This window comes from Monodon monoceros, unplaced genomic scaffold, assembly GCF_005190385.1.
Source record: "Monodon monoceros isolate NGI ecotype Baffin Bay Population unplaced genomic scaffold, NGI_Narwhal_1 Super_Scaffold_18, whole genome shotgun sequence".
Taxonomy (NCBI): domain Eukaryota; kingdom Metazoa; phylum Chordata; class Mammalia; order Artiodactyla; family Monodontidae; genus Monodon; species Monodon monoceros.
The window spans coordinates 46,318,957-46,337,035 of NW_021703774.1; the positions used below are offsets into that span (position 1 = coordinate 46,318,957).

At 48.3% G+C, this 18,079-nt stretch overlaps 2 protein-coding genes across 3 annotated transcripts; both read left to right on the top strand.

Moving 5' to 3' along the window:
- The first annotated feature begins 3,279 nt into the window (after positions 1-3,279).
- On the top strand, positions 3,280-4,239 carry TEDDM1 (transmembrane epididymal protein 1). The gene has a single exon (XM_029227217.1). The coding sequence runs from the start codon at positions 3,280-3,282 to the stop codon at positions 4,237-4,239; it is 960 nt and encodes a 319-aa protein (XP_029083050.1).
- Positions 4,240-9,750: 5,511 nt separating this feature from the next.
- On the top strand, positions 9,751-17,877 carry GLUL (glutamate-ammonia ligase). 2 transcript variants are annotated; one of them, XM_029227450.1, is made up of 8 exons: positions 9,834-9,954; positions 10,979-11,092; positions 12,545-12,723; positions 14,018-14,179; positions 15,771-15,917; positions 16,329-16,456; positions 16,657-16,856; positions 17,434-17,877. In XM_029227450.1, exons 2-8 carry the CDS (start codon positions 11,082-11,084, stop codon positions 17,750-17,752), a joined length of 1,146 nt encoding a protein of 381 aa, XP_029083283.1. In that variant the 5' UTR covers positions 9,834-9,954; positions 10,979-11,081; the 3' UTR covers positions 17,753-17,877. The 2 variants fall into 2 exon arrangements, with proteins under 2 accessions (XP_029083284.1, XP_029083283.1); XM_029227451.1 differs by lacking the exon at positions 10,979-11,092 and having other exon boundaries at positions 9,751-9,954.
- The last annotated feature ends 202 nt before the right edge of the window (positions 17,878-18,079 follow it).

Below are 18,079 nucleotides of genomic sequence, written 5' to 3' on the forward strand. Positions count from 1 at the left end.
GTTTGAGTGTGTGTAGAGATGTGTGCCTTCAAATTGTAAGCCCTTTGTGGATAAGAACTACATCATATACTTTTTTATATGCCTGCTGTGTTCAGCAGAATCCACAGCAGCTAGTAAATTCATATGTACTGAATTCCTGAAGGCATTCTGGCTCATCCTGGCATTTCATGCCAGACAAGTGGCAGTGGCTGTGCCTGGGGCCCCTCAAGAACATGGCGGTGGGGGAAACAGGTCTGAGGGGGAGTTTCGCCATGGAGCAGCCAGGCCATGAAGGACCTCTGTGGGCTCCTGTGGTCAAGCTGAGTTTGTCTTAGGAAACTCTTTCCAGGTACTTGGTGTCCACAGACTCTGGAGCTGTCTGCCAGCTCTGCTAATCATTCACCACCCTTCGCTTCCTTGTTGGCTACTTGTGGGCAGTGAGTGTCTGGTTTGGGATGGGCGATTCCTATCTTCAAAGTCTTGGTCAGGATGTTCACGTTTTAATGAACAACATGCTGCCCTGGTGCCTGGCCAAGGTGGGGCCTGAGCAACCCGGACGGGACCTGAAGTGGGGCCCCTTGTCCTCATATGTTCCACTTTCAACCTCACATTGCTCTGGGGTCAGTGCTGCTGTTCTCTCTCCTCTTCTGACCCCTGACTCACAGCTGCAGGAACAACTGGGGAGAGGGGGATAGGAGCTGGAGAAAGCTCTGCTGCACCCACCTTACTAGGACCACAGCCTCGAAGTACTAGAAGCAACATTAAAAGCAACCAAATGTGGCTCCTCTTGAGGCCTGTAACCACATGCTTCCTGTCCCGGTCCTGCTGATACATAGAGGAGCGATGGACCCTGTGCCTCTCCCAGAGCAAATCCAAGAACCTAAGAGAATCCCTCGGGTTCTCTCCTCCTGACGACTTCAGAAGCGTCACTCAGATTTTCCCTTTGAATCTCTTACCTCTGAGCATTGAGCACTACAGAGCTCTCCCAGTGTTTTGATAATTCACCAAAAGGGAGAAGACAGAAGATAAACATGTTCACTTCTGTGCAACCATATTCATGCCCTTTTATTTTCACTTTAATAGAAAGTTAAGTTCAACACTCAGCTTTTTTTAGATGAGGGGTATGACATGCAGCAAATCAAGGGGAACTGGAGTGAGAAGGCAGATTTCTGACTTCCATCGATGCATTTTCCATTCTTCATGCTGCTTTCTTAGAACTGTGTTTCTACACCTCAGTGGTAAAAACGGTCACCTCCAGATTATGAAATTAGATGATTTGTAACGTTCTTCTTTTTGCTGATGCATTTTATCTGACTTTTCTATAATGACTGTATATTAATTGAATAAAAATACTTAATTTTAAAATTTAAAGTTAGAAAATTCCCCCAGAAAGATGAATTAAGTTTTGCTTTTCTAATTTCCCTTCACACTCAAATCCCTAGCCCCACCAAACCTCTAAATAGCAAGAAGAAATCTGAATTATTGTCATCCTCAAGGTCAGAAAGAGATTTTAACTTTTTCTGGAATTAAGTGGACTTGCGGAAGTGTAGGTAGTTGGGTAGGAGTGAGGTCTCAGAGGCAGTGCTGTGACCTGTGTGTAAGTTCTCCTCCTCTTCACTAGGGGCGCTGTCAGCATACGGGTGCTGCCTCTCTGCCCCACAGCATTACTTGTACCATAAGGACAGATGATTATGCAGAAAACTGTGACGTCAGTACCGTTCACGTTGAGCAGTGAACTTCTCCCCTCAGCGTTATTATAACCCCCAGAGAAATTCCTATGCCATGTACCTTCCACAGTAAACCCAGAACCACTGTGAGCTTCACATTATCTGTACTTTGTTCTTCACCATCCTCTCTGCCTTATACTCAGCTGGCTGTTACCCAATACCTAGGACTCTGTCTTCTGAGGTGCATTAGACACTAGCAGAGTCATAGATAAATGAAGCTGATGGGCTAATTCACATTAAAATCCAAATGGCCAACACTAGCTCACTGGAGTCACTCCTCTCAACGGTATCTACATTTTAGGGATGACACCTTAATCCCTTGCATCAGTTAGGGATAGATCATGGGAATATGGATTTCTTATGGATATTAGACCTGACACATTTGTAGTGAGGAAGTCTATGGAAGGCTCTTGCCTCTCTGTGTGATGGGGTGGAGGCCATTTCAGCTCAAATTGGCAGCAGTCAGGAAGAAGTACATTACACGAAGTTGGGGAAGAGTAAGGACAAACTGCAGCTTACGAAGATAGACTGAAGCCTCTGTCTTCCTCTCATCACCTCATACTTCAGTGGCAGGTGGCCTGCAGAAGCAGCTGGTGCCCTTCGCACAAAGAGAAGCTGAGGGAGCTGTAGGCCTGGCTGTCCATGCCAAGGAGTTGAGCCAGCAGATCAGTAACTGAACGCGTGAACTGCAGTGGCGCCTGGTACCCTACACCTTCAGAGTGTCTTAGGTTGCTTCATTTCCATCTTTAGGTTCTCTTGTAAACTTCTCTTGCAGCCAACTCAATCTGGAATCATAGAAGGAAGGTAACTCTAGGAAACATGGCTCAAGCTTAGTTAGGTTGACACAGTACAAAATACCCACTGTTCCTGAAATCAGTATCAAAAGTTAGCTTTTCAGATCCATTTACTGGCCAGTAGAAATGCTGAAGTGGGGAGACAAAGGTGGGGGGGTGAAAAGATAAGGGGAGGAGAGGAAGGGACCTTTCTCGGTGATCCTCAGAACGTGTCTATAAAAGAAGAAAAGCCAGATAGGTACGAAACATGCTCATATATCCAAATGTTTTTAAATATATGTGTCCAGAAAGAAAACTTTGTAATCAGGCCAAAGTTATGTCTGAGAGATACCAAAGGAAACTGAGGATTTGTGAGTGCCCAGGCTTCCTCTGGAGACCATGGCAACCCCTAACCCCATCCCATGCTTCTGTGCCCTTCTCTGAGTGCTGGGCAGTACCAGGGGAAGGAAGCCATAGGAGAAAGGGACAAGTATGACCAGAAGCGCCCCAAGGGCCCTAGAGGCCCCTAAAGGCACATTCACCAGCTGTCTTCTTTGGCTGAAGCCAGTTAGTCCCCAACGTCCCAGAATGGAATGGAGCAATGAGGCTTTACACCACCAAAGTCATAGGCTTGTTTCAAGAAGCATTTCCTCTCTGCGGGGGAGCAGTGGGTGGGGCGAAATGATAAAAGTTGGTGGAAGGCAATTCCTTCCAAAGTCCAGATCTTGAAGTGGCCCCTGAAGGTGTGGACGTGCCTTCGTTTTACTCTTCTCACCTTCTTTAGAGGGATTTCTAGTTCAATGGGAACCTTTATCGGTCATGCGTACCCAGGGCTGTTTCTCCTCTCATATGGACTGTATCAAGCAGTAGTGGTCTCCAAAGCTGTGATATTCAGTGACTCTTTCCTGTATCCTTCATCACCTCCCAAGAATAAGGGGAGATGGGCCAGGCTGTGGAAAATATCCTACGGTGGTTTGCTGAAGACGCTGGCTGGCTCCGGCTTGTTAGTGTATGAGATAAGCTGCATGAAGAGAGGGCTGATACTGATGAACAGGGAGCTGCCCCTGAGAGTCATGTACGCCAAAGAGTGGCAGCATGTCACCATGTACATCCTTCTCACCCTCAGCGGCTGTGTAGAGGTCGTGAGCAAGAACTTGCTGCCTCAGCACTGTGTGCCCCTAGAAGAAGGGACCTTGGTGCTGACTTTCTATGTGCTCCTGCTGTTGCTGGTGTCACATGTTCAGGACTCAGCAGGGGTGGAGCTGCAGGTTCACTCTGTGCTCATCTTGGTGGTGTTGCTGCTCATGCTGGTGTTGACCGTACAGCTGTGGGTTCCCGACACGTTTCAACTCTCAGTGATCGAGACCTTTCTGTTTCAGATCATGGGCTTCTGGCTGGTACAGGCCGGCTTCATTCTGTACAAACCAGGCACCGGCTACCCGGGGCAGGATGATGACCTCATTGACATCATGTTTGTCACCACCTTCTTCTGCTGGCATGTGATGATCGATGCTTTGTGCCTGTTGGGAACCTATGGCGTCTCTTCCTCTTGGCATTGTTGTTACCTTCCCAGCTGGAAGCTAACAGGGTCCAGAGAAGCTCCATGTTACACGACCACCGTGGGACCTCTCTACAAATTGTTGCGGGAAGGCGATCAATCAGAGTCTGACAGACTCTCAACCTCTAGCTGGGTCTTAAATGTCTGGGCTCAGATCCTAGTGAGGGCTGACGATAACAACTGTTGTGACCAAGTTTTCTGATCCCTGCTATTTTCCCTTAATTCTTGGTCCCTAGACTCTTTCCAATTACCTTTTTTGGGGGAACCCCTTTTTTGTCTACCTCTCATACACATTGACGTCAGATGATGAAAAAGCACAGGTGCTGCCAGCTGCCCATTTCTAGTCATTTGAGGCCTAATTTTATGATAAACCTCAAGTGATCAATTGATATCCCCCACACAATATCTCTAAAATATCCAGTGTAGGTAATAAACTTGCATGCTATTAATTTACTATAGTATTTGAGATGTAACAGAGAAGCCCTCCCCTTGAAGGCCAGCCAAGAAAAGACTTCTCAAACACTCTTAGGGTTGGGGGGAGAGATTTGCAATTCTCACAAAATTCCACCAGAGGGCACTATATTCACATCGCCCCAGCCAAGCCTCTAACTCTCCAACCCAGTAAAAAGTCTCCTAAGAACCGGTTCAAAAAAAGTGGGGGGAGGGGAAAGGAGGTCAGGAAAAATATAGAGCCAAGTTTACGTATTGTCCAAATATCCAGAAAATGTACCCAAGCGCTGTTTGCTTCCCGCTAATATTTGGCGTGGAAATGTGAAATAAACAAGGATTCAAATCAACTAATGGGATAGGAGTGAGGGAGGATGAGCTGTGGATCCAGTTGAGGATATCTTTGGGAAAAGTACCAACTCCAGGACACACTCTGATCCTAGTCAGTTTTTGACCACAATGCTAAATTTCCTAAACTTCTAAATAAGCTTCAATAATGTTCCAATCAATCTAGAGAACAAAGATAAATCCACACATACCTTGAGAATAGGAAGAAAATTTCTCTGTGAAGATCCCAGATTCACAAAACAATGAAACAGATTATTAAATACACAAAATGATCTCCAAAGATTACTTTAAAAAGAACCTGTCATACAGCACTTTTCCCCCTGGTAATCTAGTTATTCCCAAAGAATATATTGAATGTCCATTGTATGTAAGGCACTGGGTAAGCCACTATGCAGGATTCAGAGGTAAACTAGTTGGTTCCTGGACAGGGTACTTTCCTTAGCGGGTACAGTAGGGATTTCGGAGTTTAGAGGTGGTGGCCCAGGAATGCATCATCCACAGCCCGAGAAGGCTGAAGGAAGGGAAACAGAAAAAGGCTCTCAAGGGAATTGCACCTTGGAAGCATATTAGCCTGTGAAATACTGCACTAAGGTGAATCCAGCTAACTACTGCAAGTGAGCACGTCCTCAGCTTCCTCACTGGTCAGCTAGAATTATTTGAAGGTTCATTCTAGAATTATACAGCTGTAATTTTCTCAGTAGCACTTATTTTACCATGTCGTTAGCTAAGATGAACTTAATTCCTCCCAACTCTCCAAGCAGTTTCCTATTAGAGACAAGATTTGGGGTAGGGCTCAGACCCAAACCTTCAATCATAAGGTGTAGGCTGGGAAACGAAGTGTTCTCTATATTTGAATGGTTTCCAGGGGCCTTCAACAAAACTCAAATCAGACAAAAAAAAGCTGAGACTTGAATTTCTAATTTCCTAACCTGAGCTTAAGAATATCAAACAATCAGAAAACAGATAAAGAACAATTCCTCTGGGTTCAGTGTTAGATACCAAATTGACGTAAAACCTGGTCTTTTCTTCTTTAATTGTGCACTGTGAAATTTGAAGGCTTGGTCAATTGCAGCTTTTCCCCAAAATGTGCTTTAAGAGTAATGACATCAACTTCCAAGGCTGTTTCTTTTTCTTTTGTTTTATTTTTGTTTTGCTTTAAGATATACAATGGTCTATTCTTTTGGAAAGAACTGGCGTTGGTTTATTGAAAAAAAAATTTATAATTCTGGGTTGGGTTTCCAGGGTGTTCCTCAAGCCTGAGTCTCAGCTATGTCTCTTTAGTCTAAGTTAAGGGTTTTGTTCAACGCCTACTGAAATCATTCAAATGTTGGAAAAACTCCATTTCCCAAACTACATGTTCTGGTTGAAGGTTTGAGTACGTTTGAGCCTTACCCCAAATCTTGTCTCCAATGAGTGCAAGGCAACCAACCACACAGGCCCTGGGAAGGCACGCTCAGATCACTAGATTAAGGGCTTACGACCTGCAGAGTGAGAACGGGTCCTTTAAAAGAGAGTGAAAGAAATTGAGAGAACTCACAGGTAAAGCCCACCCAAGACAAGGCCTTTATTTCAAGCAGCAGAACAACACTGAAGAAATGCTTTTTTTCAGTCCCCAGTCATTTCTGCAGATTTGGAACCAAATTTTTACCTGTGATATTTCTCTCCCACTCCACCCACCCCTTGGACACAGCTGCTCTATTCTAAGAGAGGAAAAACCTGACTTCAAAGCACACGTAACAGAATCCCCTGTGTGCTTTGATACTGGGTGTACCAGGAGACAGAAGAGTTCATCGTTCAAGTGCTCTAATGCTTTTTAGGGAGCGAGTGGAGAATGTGGGCGGGTAGCAATTTAGGGAAGAAGGAGAAAGAGAACAAAGGGCAGCAGACACAGCAAAGTCAAACAGGATCAAACAGTCCATTCTACTTCTAACTTCTCTAAAAGTACAGTCTGGGTTTCTGGGGGCGAACCAGCTAGTTTAAGGGCTTTCTTCTGCTTTTTCTTCCCTCATACTCTTTTAAGGTTCCCTGAACAATCATTGGACTCATTTGGGCCCTAATTCGGTTGGGTTAAGTAAGTATGGTGCTGACTAAGGGGGACAAGGCTTCTTGTTCTGCCTGAAAAACTCAGTAGTCATGTATTACCTTCCTAACCCTCACAAAGTATGCCCCCGTCACGTGAATGGATCAAAGCAAATCCATTTCCATTCTTGGAAAAGCAGCTCAAAGCACATGTTCTCTTGATGGGGCCGCTGTCATTTCTGTGTGGTCAACAAACATCGGTTTCGACCACTCACCCTGGACACTCCTGGGGGGCACTAAGATGAATAAGCTGCTCAGGGAGGTTAAGACACCAGCAAGGGCGGCAGGCACCCACAGACTAGAAGCTTTAAGAACTGCACATGCTTCCTACTTTTCCATTTTCTATTCTGTGTGCCATCCCCACCTCGGGTGCTGGTGGTGACAAGTACAGTAAAAAGCTCTGGCTCACTTCTGGCAGTTTGGCAACTGGAAATTAACATTTTTTAAAACAAGAACATGACTCTTCCCCTCCCTCACGCCCCCTCCTCAACAATTTAAACTCAAGACCTCACAGAAAGAAATGGAATGAAGACATCTCAGTTTGCTATCAGGTCTAAGCCCACTCTCATAAAACCAACGGTAGAGCATTACACGAAGTTAGGAAGTTGTACTTCACAGGTTGTGGTGGGGAAAGAAAGAATCCAATCCCATCAGATTATCTTGACCTATAATAATTATTATTGCTCTTTTCTAAAAATTTACTATATGCATGTGCCATCACAATTAATCCTTACAATATACAAGGTAGCCGTTATTCTTATTTTGGAGGCAAGGAATCTGAGGCTCTAGCGCTAAGTATCTACCCCAACACAAAGCTGGTAAGAAGTAAAGCCCAGATCTGAACCTGCGTTGCCTGAACTGAAGCCCAGCTTTTAACCATCATATCGAAGGATCACATAAAGGATGGAATCCCTTACACTTGCAAGGCGACTTACCTGGTCCACAATGTTACCTGTCTGAAACATACCAAAAGCCCCTGTTTGAGATGAATCTTGCATCTCTCATTTTAAATCACTACAGTGTTAGACATACTCTCACAGGGAAGGGATGTTGACCAAAGAAGCCAAGTTATGTGTGTGTGGTCACAGGCAACATTTCTTTTCCATATTTGTGGTACAAAAAATAACCAGAAGTGCAAACTTCTTCCCTTCCTCTTCCAAAGGCCCTGGAAACATGACTTCTTAGTCTTCAAATAGAAAACCTCGAAGTCTCAAATACTGGGGCTCTTGAAAGATGCAATAAAGGCTAGACACCATCAGATGGATTCAGGCAATAAAAATAGTATGATCAAGTAATAGCACTGGTAGAAATGAAAACATTACATTCACGTGTGTGTTGTGTATGTGTTGTATACATATATATATAGTTATTGTGTATCTGTTGACAAGCATCCACTTCAAGACTGTGTTCACATACACATACACGTTTTCTCAACTATCATAGTAAGGCTATAAGGAGAGAGGAGAAAGGGGTACTGATTCTCATTTTCCATATTACAAAAACGTGCAATAAATTACTTGACAAACAAAAACAGACAGAATTCGTTTCAGGAATTCTAAATTTTTGACATACCCTGAGCTTCGAAGAGGAGATGCCAAGACTTCACCCTCCTTTCAGCTGTCCTCGGGAAACAGTTCGCACACAGAATTTCAAATCTGATGGGCAACTCTTAAGGTCCTTTCTTTAACCGCTTTACTGCACAGAATTTCAAATCTGATGGGCGACTCTTAAGGTCCTTTCTTGAACCACTCTATTTTATTTTTTTAATTAATTTATTTTATTTTATTTATTTTGGCTGCGTTGGGTCTTTGCTGCTGCGCACGGGCTTTCTCTAGCTGCAGAGAGCGGGTGCTACTCTTTGTTGCGGTGCGCGGACTTCTCATTGCAGTGGCTTCTCTTATTGCAGAGCACGGGCTCTAGGCGCGTGGTCTTCAGTAGTTGTGGCTCATGGGCTCAGCAGTTGTGGCTCACGGGCTCTGGAGCGCAGGCTCGGTAGTTGTGGCGCACGGGCTTAGTTGCTCCGCGGCATGTGGTATCTTCCCGGACCAGGGCTCGAACCTGTGTCCCCTGCATTGGCAGGCAGATTCTTAACCACTGCACCACCAGGGAAGTTCCGCTTTATTTATAGATGAGGGAACTTGGGCCCAGAGGCTGCGAGAATTGCCTCAGGTGTGGCAGAGGCAGAATCAGGTCTCCCGACTTGTGTCTCCGCCCGCCAGGATCCCTTCTATGGAATGAGACAAAACACAGCACTTTCACTACCAATGTGAGATCCTAGACTTCTGTCCACATCCCCAAACCCGCCGAGAGACCTCCGGCATGGCCCCTGTCTGCGCCGCCCCCTCCGACGCCTGGCCACGACTGCGGCGAGCCCAGGGCTTCCCCCACCCCGCGAGCTCCCTCACAAACTTGACCCGAGGGCCGGGAAAGGGGGCCGGGGGTTCTCTAACAACAAAAGGCAAAAGTGGGTGCCCGTGGGTCAGAATTTCCTCTGGGAGCTCTGGGGCGTGCAGTGTGACCTAGTAAAAGAGAGAACTCTCCCGCAAAATATCCGACCTGAATGCAATACTGGGCTGCGGGGCCGGCCCCAGGCCGGGCGGGCGGGGGCGCCGCGTCGCTGCGCGGCAGCCCGGGCCGGCGGGGTCCTTCCCGGCAGGCACTGGGCCCTCCGCCGCCGCCGCCGCCGCCCCGCCCTTCCTCGCTCCCCTCCCCCACACCCCCTTCCCCCACCGCCCTTTCTCTTTCTTTCTTTCCCGGGCCGGATCGCCCCCACCCCGGCGGCGCCCGCTCGGCGGCTCGCCCAATGGCCGAGTTGCCGGGACGCGCATCAGCTGATCCGCCCGGGCTCCGGGCCTCTGGGAGCCAATCAGGGCGCCGGGGGCGGCCCCGGCTGCAGATAAAGCGTGCGGGGCCGCAGACGGCCCAGCAGAGCTGAGAATGGGAGAAGAGCCGGCTGTGTAAGCAGTTCTTCCGGCCTCCTCGCCTCTCCTCTCCGCACCTCGCTCTCGCAGCCTGCCCACCCTGCCGCCTGCTCGCCGCATAGGTAAGCGCCTGGCCGGCCCGGGGGGCTCGGAAGTGTCGCGAGCCGCCGCGCTCTGACCGATCGGCTGAGCTCGGTTCGGCCCCTTCCCACCTCCAGCCTCTACTCTGCGCCCCGGCCTGCGGGCCCTCCCGCTTGCTTCCGCCGCCCGTGCCTCCCGGCGGGTCTGGGTCGGCGATGGCGGGGCGCGCGAGTCGCCAGGGCTTCGAGAAGGGCGGGGAGTTGTTTTGATCTTCCTTCAGCTGCTTGCAGCCCCAAGCGCCGCCCCTGGATGTCGCTCGGCAGGGCGAGCTGTGGAGGCACTGCCCGGGCCCGGCGCCCCCGGCTCGGCCATGTGGTGTGCGTGGTGGATGGAGTGGTGCCCTGCTGGAGCCTCGCTCTCTTCCTCCGCGGAGGCGGGCCCTGGGGCGGTCGTCGCGGTTAGCCGCCTGCGCGGAGGCGAGGGGCAGTGAGCGTCTGTGTTGCGGCCCGCTCCCGCCGCGGGCTCCCGGGGGCCTACCCCTGTGACTGAACAATGGGGAGCCCGGGATGCGGCATGGCCGGCGGGCGCGGCGGGTGGAGAGGACTGGCCGGCCGGACAGGGGCAGCAGCGGCACGCTGTCCCTCTGGCGGATGTCCCCATCCCCCGCCCCTCCTAGCCCTGTCCTTGGAGAGGGATGGCCCCCTCGGCTAGGCCCTGAGATCCAGACGGGGGCCCAAGGGGCGGGGCGCCGACTTTCGGGACCTTTCTGTGGGAAAGGGCTGCTCTCAAAGTGGATTATCCCAACCACCCCGGGGGCGGGAAGCGGGGATCCTCCCCTGGCCGCAAATCCGTGAAGAAGACCACGAACGAAGGTGACGACCTGGAGTCTCGGTCCTCGGGGTCCCCCTCCAACTGCTTCGGCTTCGTCGCCTACTCAGTGAGCGCCAGAGAGAAACCGCGAGTCAAGATCGAGACGTTGACCCACCAGCCTTCGCATTCCAGCTCGTCCCGGTCCGATCCCTACCGCTCTCCAACTCCCTCTCCCTCTCCGTCTCCCTCGCCCAGAAAGCTCCGGTGCCTGGACCAGCGAGAGCCGGAGACCCACGAGAGGCGCGAACGCCACTCGAAAAGGAGAAAGGCTAAGGAGGGCAGCGATACCGTTGACCTTATGTGGCTGGGGTGAGTGAGGAGCAGGGATGAGGACCCCGGCTCCCACTGCATCTGCAGAAACAGCTAAAAACTGCAGAATCCCATCCCTCCCAGCACCCACCACGTAATCTTGGCACCTCGGCGGCACCAGTTGATATAGTAGACTAGGCTGTTGGCATTGCAACTCGTCACCAAAAAGAGCAGGAGCTGAGGCTTAAAGAGAGACAGCGTGGTTTGAAATTGGAGGTGTAACAGGTTGGGGACGAAAGCCAGAGACCGGGTTATAGCTTTTAGTGGGAGCTGAAAGGGTCAGGGATTGCTCCCTCTGGCTTTTAAAGGCAGGATGGGCGTCGGGGGTGGGATTTGACTGACCAAGTCTTCTACAGGGAGTAGGCAAAGGTAGTGGTTGTCTGGTAACACTGTTTGACAGACAGCTTCTCCGCTTTCGGGGGGGGGGGGGGGAAGGGTGAGGCTGTTGGAGGGAGAAGCAGTTATGTTTTCAGCTGGGCAAACATGGACGGTTGCCCATAGAAACTTTGCCACTGTACTTCAGAAAGTTACCCAAGTCATTGGAGGAGAACAGTGTGTTCCCTTTCCAGCCACCCTGGGCTGTCGACAGCAGAGGGAGGGGTAGAACGTCCTCTTAATGTTGAGGTTTGGTTTTGTGGCTTCAGTGTCTCTTCTTTCAGGGGTTTTGCGGTGGAGCCTCACAGTTTTTAGCATGCCTCAGCTTTTGAAACCCCAGAGCTTTTTGATTTAGACGTGGGAATTTCTTAATTACTTGAAAAGCTCTCTGGTGGAATCTGGTCAAACTTAAATCTCCTGTCTGAAGTGAGAACTTTGCCTCAGACTGATGCAAATTATGCCATCGTGTATCTTAGAATCCAGCTTGGATTGGCTATTTTTACATCTTGGTAATTGTAATAACTGCTGTTCTTCTAGGAAGCCACCAGTCTCTTAAATCTTCTAGCTAGCCCCCTTGTTTCATCCTACCAACTAAATGGGGGGGGGGTGTTTGTTTTTTGGAAGGGTGGAGGAATCTTCAAAAGCACTGTTTACTGAGATATCCTCTGGGGTGTAAGGAAAAGGGAAGACTTAACCCAGAGATCATAGCAGCCAAGCCTTTCTGTGGCTGGATTTTACTTGGAGACGATGTCTGTTCGGCAGACTTTGTTTCAGAACTTTTGTATCTTCATTGTGTTTTGGGGTTTTTTTCTCCCTCTAGTATCTTAGTGTGAAAAATGAAACAATTCCTCTACCTCTGATAAACTGCAAAAAGTAGAGCTTAGTGCTCACAAGTTTAGATTCTGGCTTGAGGAAGCTTGTAAGGAGACTTTTGTCTAGTATAAAAGTTTAATCTCCCTGAAAGCAAGTTAAATAGGGAGGGGCCACCACTCCCGCTGCTTCTTGATTTAGTTGTCCTTATTGCGTCAGAGGATCTGTTTGGAGTTGGTGTTCTTATTTTATTTTGTCTCTCTCCAGAACACCTTCCACCATGGCCACCTCGGCGAGCTCCCACTTGAACAAAGGCATCAAGCAGGTGTACATGTCCCTGCCTCAGGGTGAGAAAGTCCAAGCTATGTATATCTGGATTGATGGTACTGGAGAAGGACTGCGCTGCAAGACCCGGACCCTGGACTGTGAGCCCAAGTGTATAGAAGGTGAGAGACTGAGCTGGCTGGGAGCAGCGTGAGGGTGGGCGGCAGCCTGAGACCAAGCCACTAGATTTGGCCTCTGTTTGTGAAGCTTTTCGAAGGCGGGACTTTTCAGACTTCATTCAACCAACATTAAGCTCCTACACTGCCTCCAAGCATAACAGCAATGGACCCCTTCATTTAAATGAAATCTTGCGTGTAAGCCAGTATATTGAAGGAAGAGAGACTAAGTCTGGGGGCGAGAGGGGTTGGAAACTTTGTTTACTTGGGCAGTCCTACTTAATTGGCCCTAAGGTACGGCCAGGAACCCAGTTTGAAAACCACCTGACTATGCCATCTACTTTACAAACTCTTTGAATGCTGTTTCAGACTCATGTGTCACTGAGGTTCTACATGCAAAACAAACACCCTAAAGTGGTCTCTATGACCAGCCATCATTAGTTTTTAGTTGATGCCACTTCTGGAAATTCTTAAACTGGCTGATTGCTTATCCTACAGGAGCTATTATATGAGTTGTGACAACTTCATTCTTTTGGTCTAGAACAAACCATAGCCACTCTCCTTCTGGAAAGGGACCGTGGTCCATCATCTTTTACCTGCTTTTAGGTTAGGTTACTCTTCTGATAACGTTCACATTTGAGCAAATGAATGAATGACTGTAATATAAAGCGTATACTGTGCACCTGCTATGTGGCAGGTATTGGATAGGCCCTGGGAATACAAGATGAGAGTCTGGTCTCTGCCTTGGGAGAACTCATAGTCAACTGGAGTGATGAAGGAACTGGCCTTTAAAACATAGTGTGGATACGTGACATGGGAGCACCATTGAATAAGTCATCCGGCTGGTGTCTGTTTCCTCATCTGTTAAAATAAGGACACCACTTGAACTAGGACAGTCCGTCACACAGTGGGGGGAGGAATTAGAGAAAGAAGCAACAGAGTTGGCTCTCAGAGAATCTTTATTTCTCCGATTTCAATACTTTAAATGAGGACTGACTGACTGACTGGTGATATCCAGTTTGTCTCCTTGGTGTCCAGTAGACTTATTTACAGAGGAAACGTCATTCTTAGGTTGTTCTTGTGACTGTTACTTCTTTTAGGAAAGTGATGTGGTGGTCTTACTTGGAACTCAGATAGGAAGGACTGTAGGGCTACCTGCAAACATCAGGGTTTGCGTGTTAATAGTGGCAGTCATGCATGCCTCACTGGCTTTCTGGACAAGAGAGTATAGATCTTGTGAAGATCTGAAAAGTTCCTTGTGCATTTTAACTATAATTTTCCCCTCTCTTTTTAACCCCAGAGTTGCCGGAGTGGAATTTTGATGGCTCTAGTACTTTTCAATCCGAAGGCTCCAACAGTGACATGTATCTCGTCCCTGCGGCCATGTTTCGGGACCCTTTCCGCAAGGACCCCAACAAGCTGGTGTTCTGTGAAGTCTTCAAGTACAACCGAAAGCCTGCAGGTGTGTATAGGATAGGTATGGACGCCCCAGTCCATGCATTGTAAAGGTGGGCGGGAGAGGATATTCCAAGATCGGTATTGGAAAGACAAGCTCATCTCAGAACTGTCTTAGAAGTCTGAAGGATTGGACATGGACCTCTCCATCCTGAACTTCCTTGTTCAGAGAGGTTGTATGGTCCATCCTCCCATTGTTGGTTCCATAAAACGACATTGGATTCTTCTAAATCTGCTGGGGGAGTGCCGCATGTCACAGTCGTCCTGCCTGTAGATTTTAAGAACACGGATTCTGAAGTGAGAATGTTGGGTTTGAGTTCTAGATCTGCCACTTCTTTGGTATGAGCTTGGGCAAGTTATTTTTCTCCTATACTTTTCACTTCCCCGATTTTAAAATGGGGAAAATAATGAAATCCGTCTCATAAAGTTGTTTAGAGGATTAATTGAGTTAATATGTGCAAATGATTGAGAAGAATTGTATGTTAAATATTGGTTGCCTTTTCATTCCAGAGAGCTTGTCTTCTTTCTCTGTCCACTGACTAAAATAAGAGCATCTTGGTTCACTGATAACATACGTTTGCCTTGAGGTTTGCTGTAACTGCACCTTTGGTTTTTGTCTGGCATACCCATTGCTCCCAGTTCTCCACCATTCACCTTTTTAAGCTCAGCTGGAGTCTCACTTCCATGAAGTCTCTTGCTACACTCAGCCAGTGAGACTTTTTGGCAAGTCACTTAGTGACTCTGGACCTTACTTGTCTTTGTTTTGAGAGGCATTATCAAATTGTGGTAAAGGGCCTGAGCTCTGAAGTCGACAAGCAGGGTTTCCTGACCTTGCTGCTTGTGCTGTACCCTGGGCAGGCTACCTACCATCTCTGAGCCTCATTTTCTCATTTGTGAAAATGGAGACTCGTAATACCCACCTCAGGGCTGTTAGGAAAACGAAGTTGGGGGTTTTCTTTGATGTAACGTAGAGATCTTAAAATGGTTCCTGGGACATAGTGAAACAGCCATAATGAGTCTATAAAGTTCCGGTCTGGGTTAGAAATTGTTCCCAGTTGAGCTCGTCGCATTTTATTTTATTTTTATTTTTTTGTACTAACCAGTACTATAGAACTTAGCACTTTATCTGCTCTCCTGGAATGTAAAGCTCTTAATAGGCAAATGATTCTCTCAATAAAAATTGTAGATTTGGCTCTAAATGCTTGAGAAACTAGGAATAAGTCTGACAGCTAGAAGCAGTTCTTTTGTGAATAGAGGGTTTACGTGCCTGACATTTGGTATTTGGGAAGGAGCCAGCTTGCAGATAAGGTGAAAACTTACTCTGTTCTGGATCCACTCCCATGTGACTCTGTTGTAACCCAGTTTAGTTATAAATAAAGCCTTTTGAGAGTCTCCCTGCAGATATATAATCATAGCTTCTCTCATCGTCCCCTTTTACACCGACCGACCGGGGCACAGAAAGGTTAACACTGGGTCAATTCAGCTTATAATCAACATCTCAAGTACCTGGAGTCCAAGGAGTATTTCCCATCAATGCAGGGATTCAGTACATTTGTCCATATGTCTCTAATAGTGTGTTGACTCTTTCTTTTTCCTAGAGACCAATTTAAGGCACACCTGTAAACGGATAATGGACATGGTGAGCAACCAGCGCCCCTGGTTTGGAATGGAGCAGGAATATACTCTCATGGGCACAGATGGGCATCCCTTTGGTTGGCCTTCCAACGGCTTCCCTGGGCCCCAAGGTAAGTCCCCTTGGTGAGGGGTGAATCTTGCTCCTCCCCAAGTGCTTAATTAGCAAGGAAAGTCTCTCTCTCCAGAGATGGGAGTGAATCCTTGTGGATCAAAAAGCTAAGGGAGTGTCTCTGAGATTGGCTGAAATAATACTGTAAAGAGAGAGAGCCCTCGTGCTACCCAAATCCAGACGTGGATGTTGAGACATTAACATTGCGGGAAAACCTTTGGCCCTACTGAGAATGTGGCCAGGAGGGCCCCCTGCACTCCACTCCTGCACCTCCAGGTGAAGGCAGGGATGGTGATTCCAGAGAGCAAGTGTTGAGAGCTTTCTGACTTCTGACTTTGGGCCGTGCATCTCACATAGATAGGAATTTTCTTGATGTCCTGCCTCTTGACCTTCCATCTTGACGCCTCTGCAGGTCCCTACTACTGTGGTGTGGGAGCAGACAAAGCCTATGGCAGGGATATCGTGGAGGCTCACTACCGGGCCTGCTTGTATGCCGGCATCAAGATCGGGGGTACGAATGCCGAGGTCATGCCTGCCCAGGTAAATGGCTCTAGTCCGTCACCTTCCCCACCTAGAGGCGAGTGGGGACTTTTGCTAGCAAGGGCTGCTAAGGGCTCCTTAACCCGAAGTCCTCAAGGTGGCTTGGAGTAGGGGTGAGAAGGGTGCACGTGTCAGAGCTTCTGGGTTGGGGGGTGAGCAGTGGGTTTTGCTTTAAAGGCCAGTCTTCTCGTTCTCTCTAGTGGGAATTCCAGATAGGGCCCTGTGAAGGAATCGACATGGGAGATCATCTCTGGGTGGCCCGCTTCATCTTGCATCGTGTGTGTGAAGACTTCGGAGTGATTGCCACCTTTGATCCTAAGCCCATTCCTGGGAACTGGAATGGTGCCGGCTGCCACACCAACTTCAGCACCAAGGCCATGCGAGAGGAGAATGGTCTGAAGTGAGTGCCGCCTCCTGCTGGGGCTGTTTCACTCTCTTTGCAAGAATACTTGCCAAGGGTTTGATGTATCGGGGATGAGTCAGCCGCCTTCTCAGTTCGTACCTTAGCCCTTGGCTTCAAAAATTGTCTTCTGATCCTGTCATTTTGTTTCTATTTGAAAAGTACCCCAAAAATACTCTAGGAGTAGGATTCAAGGATGTTGATAGGGGAAAGTTGACACAGATGAATGCATTTGAAAGTCTTTAGTAAGAACTAAATTAGTAACCGTACAGGCTTATGAATGAATTCAATGCCTGTGGGTGGGAGAAAGTCCTTGACTGGGATCTTTTCATTCAACAAATGCCATCTACTGCATGTCTAGCACTCTTCTGAGCACTAAGAGACACAGGTTACAAGGCAAAGTGCTGCCCTTGTGGAGAATTTGTTCTCCTGGGGCCATGTTTTGGTGAAGTAGACCCTGGACAACAGTCTTTGGTAGATGAGTCACTCCATTCTTGGATCCACACCTGCTCCTCTGCCCTTGAAGGGCGGGTTTCCTGGTGGCGGGTTGGACCCTCATCTTAACTGTCTCCTCCAGGTACATTGAGGAGGCCATCGAGAAACTAAGCAAGCGACACCAGTACCACATCCGAGCCTACGATCCCAAGGGGGGCCTGGACAACGCCCGGCGCCTAACTGGATTCCACGAAACCTCCAACATCAACGACTTCTCTGCCGGTGTGGCCAACCGTGGCGCTAGCATCCGCATTCCCCGGACTGTCGGCCAGGAGAAGAAGGGTTACTTTGAAGACCGTCGCCCCTCTGCCAACTGTGACCCCTTTGCGGTGACAGAAGCCCTCATCCGCACGTGTCTTCTCAACGAAACTGGCGACGAGCCTTTCCAGTACAAAAACTAAGTGGACTAGACTTGCAGCCGTCAAAACCCCTCCTAATCCTACATCCTGCTGCCACTCTCGCCCCTCTCACCTGTTATAATAGCTGTTAACTCAAAGGGCGGGATGTCAAGGTCTTTTTTTATTCCTCACTCTTGTTTTCTTTGGCCAGGATAGAGGGGTCAAGTTCTTAATCTCCTCACACCCACCTACCCCCCCACCATTTTTTTTCCTATCACTGAAGCTTTCTAGTGCGTTAGTCGGGGTGGGGTTGGGGAAACATAACCACTGCTTCCATTTAATCAGGTGTGTTTGTCCAATAGGCATAGCTATCCGGACAGAGAGCATAGT

Bases quoted from the DNA above. Each gene is read 5' to 3' on its own strand.
- TEDDM1 (XM_029227217.1), top strand. From the start codon at position 3,280: ATGGGAACCTTTATCGGTCATGCGTACCCAGGGCTGTTTCTCCTCTCA.
- GLUL (XM_029227450.1), top strand. The intron at 12,724-14,017 runs GTGAGAGACTGA...TTTTAACCCCAG, and splicing joins TGAGCCCAAGTGTATAGAAG to AGTTGCCGGAGTGGAATTTT. The intron at 16,857-17,433 runs GTGAGTGCCGCC...TGTCTCCTCCAG, and splicing joins CGAGAGGAGAATGGTCTGAA to GTACATTGAGGAGGCCATCG.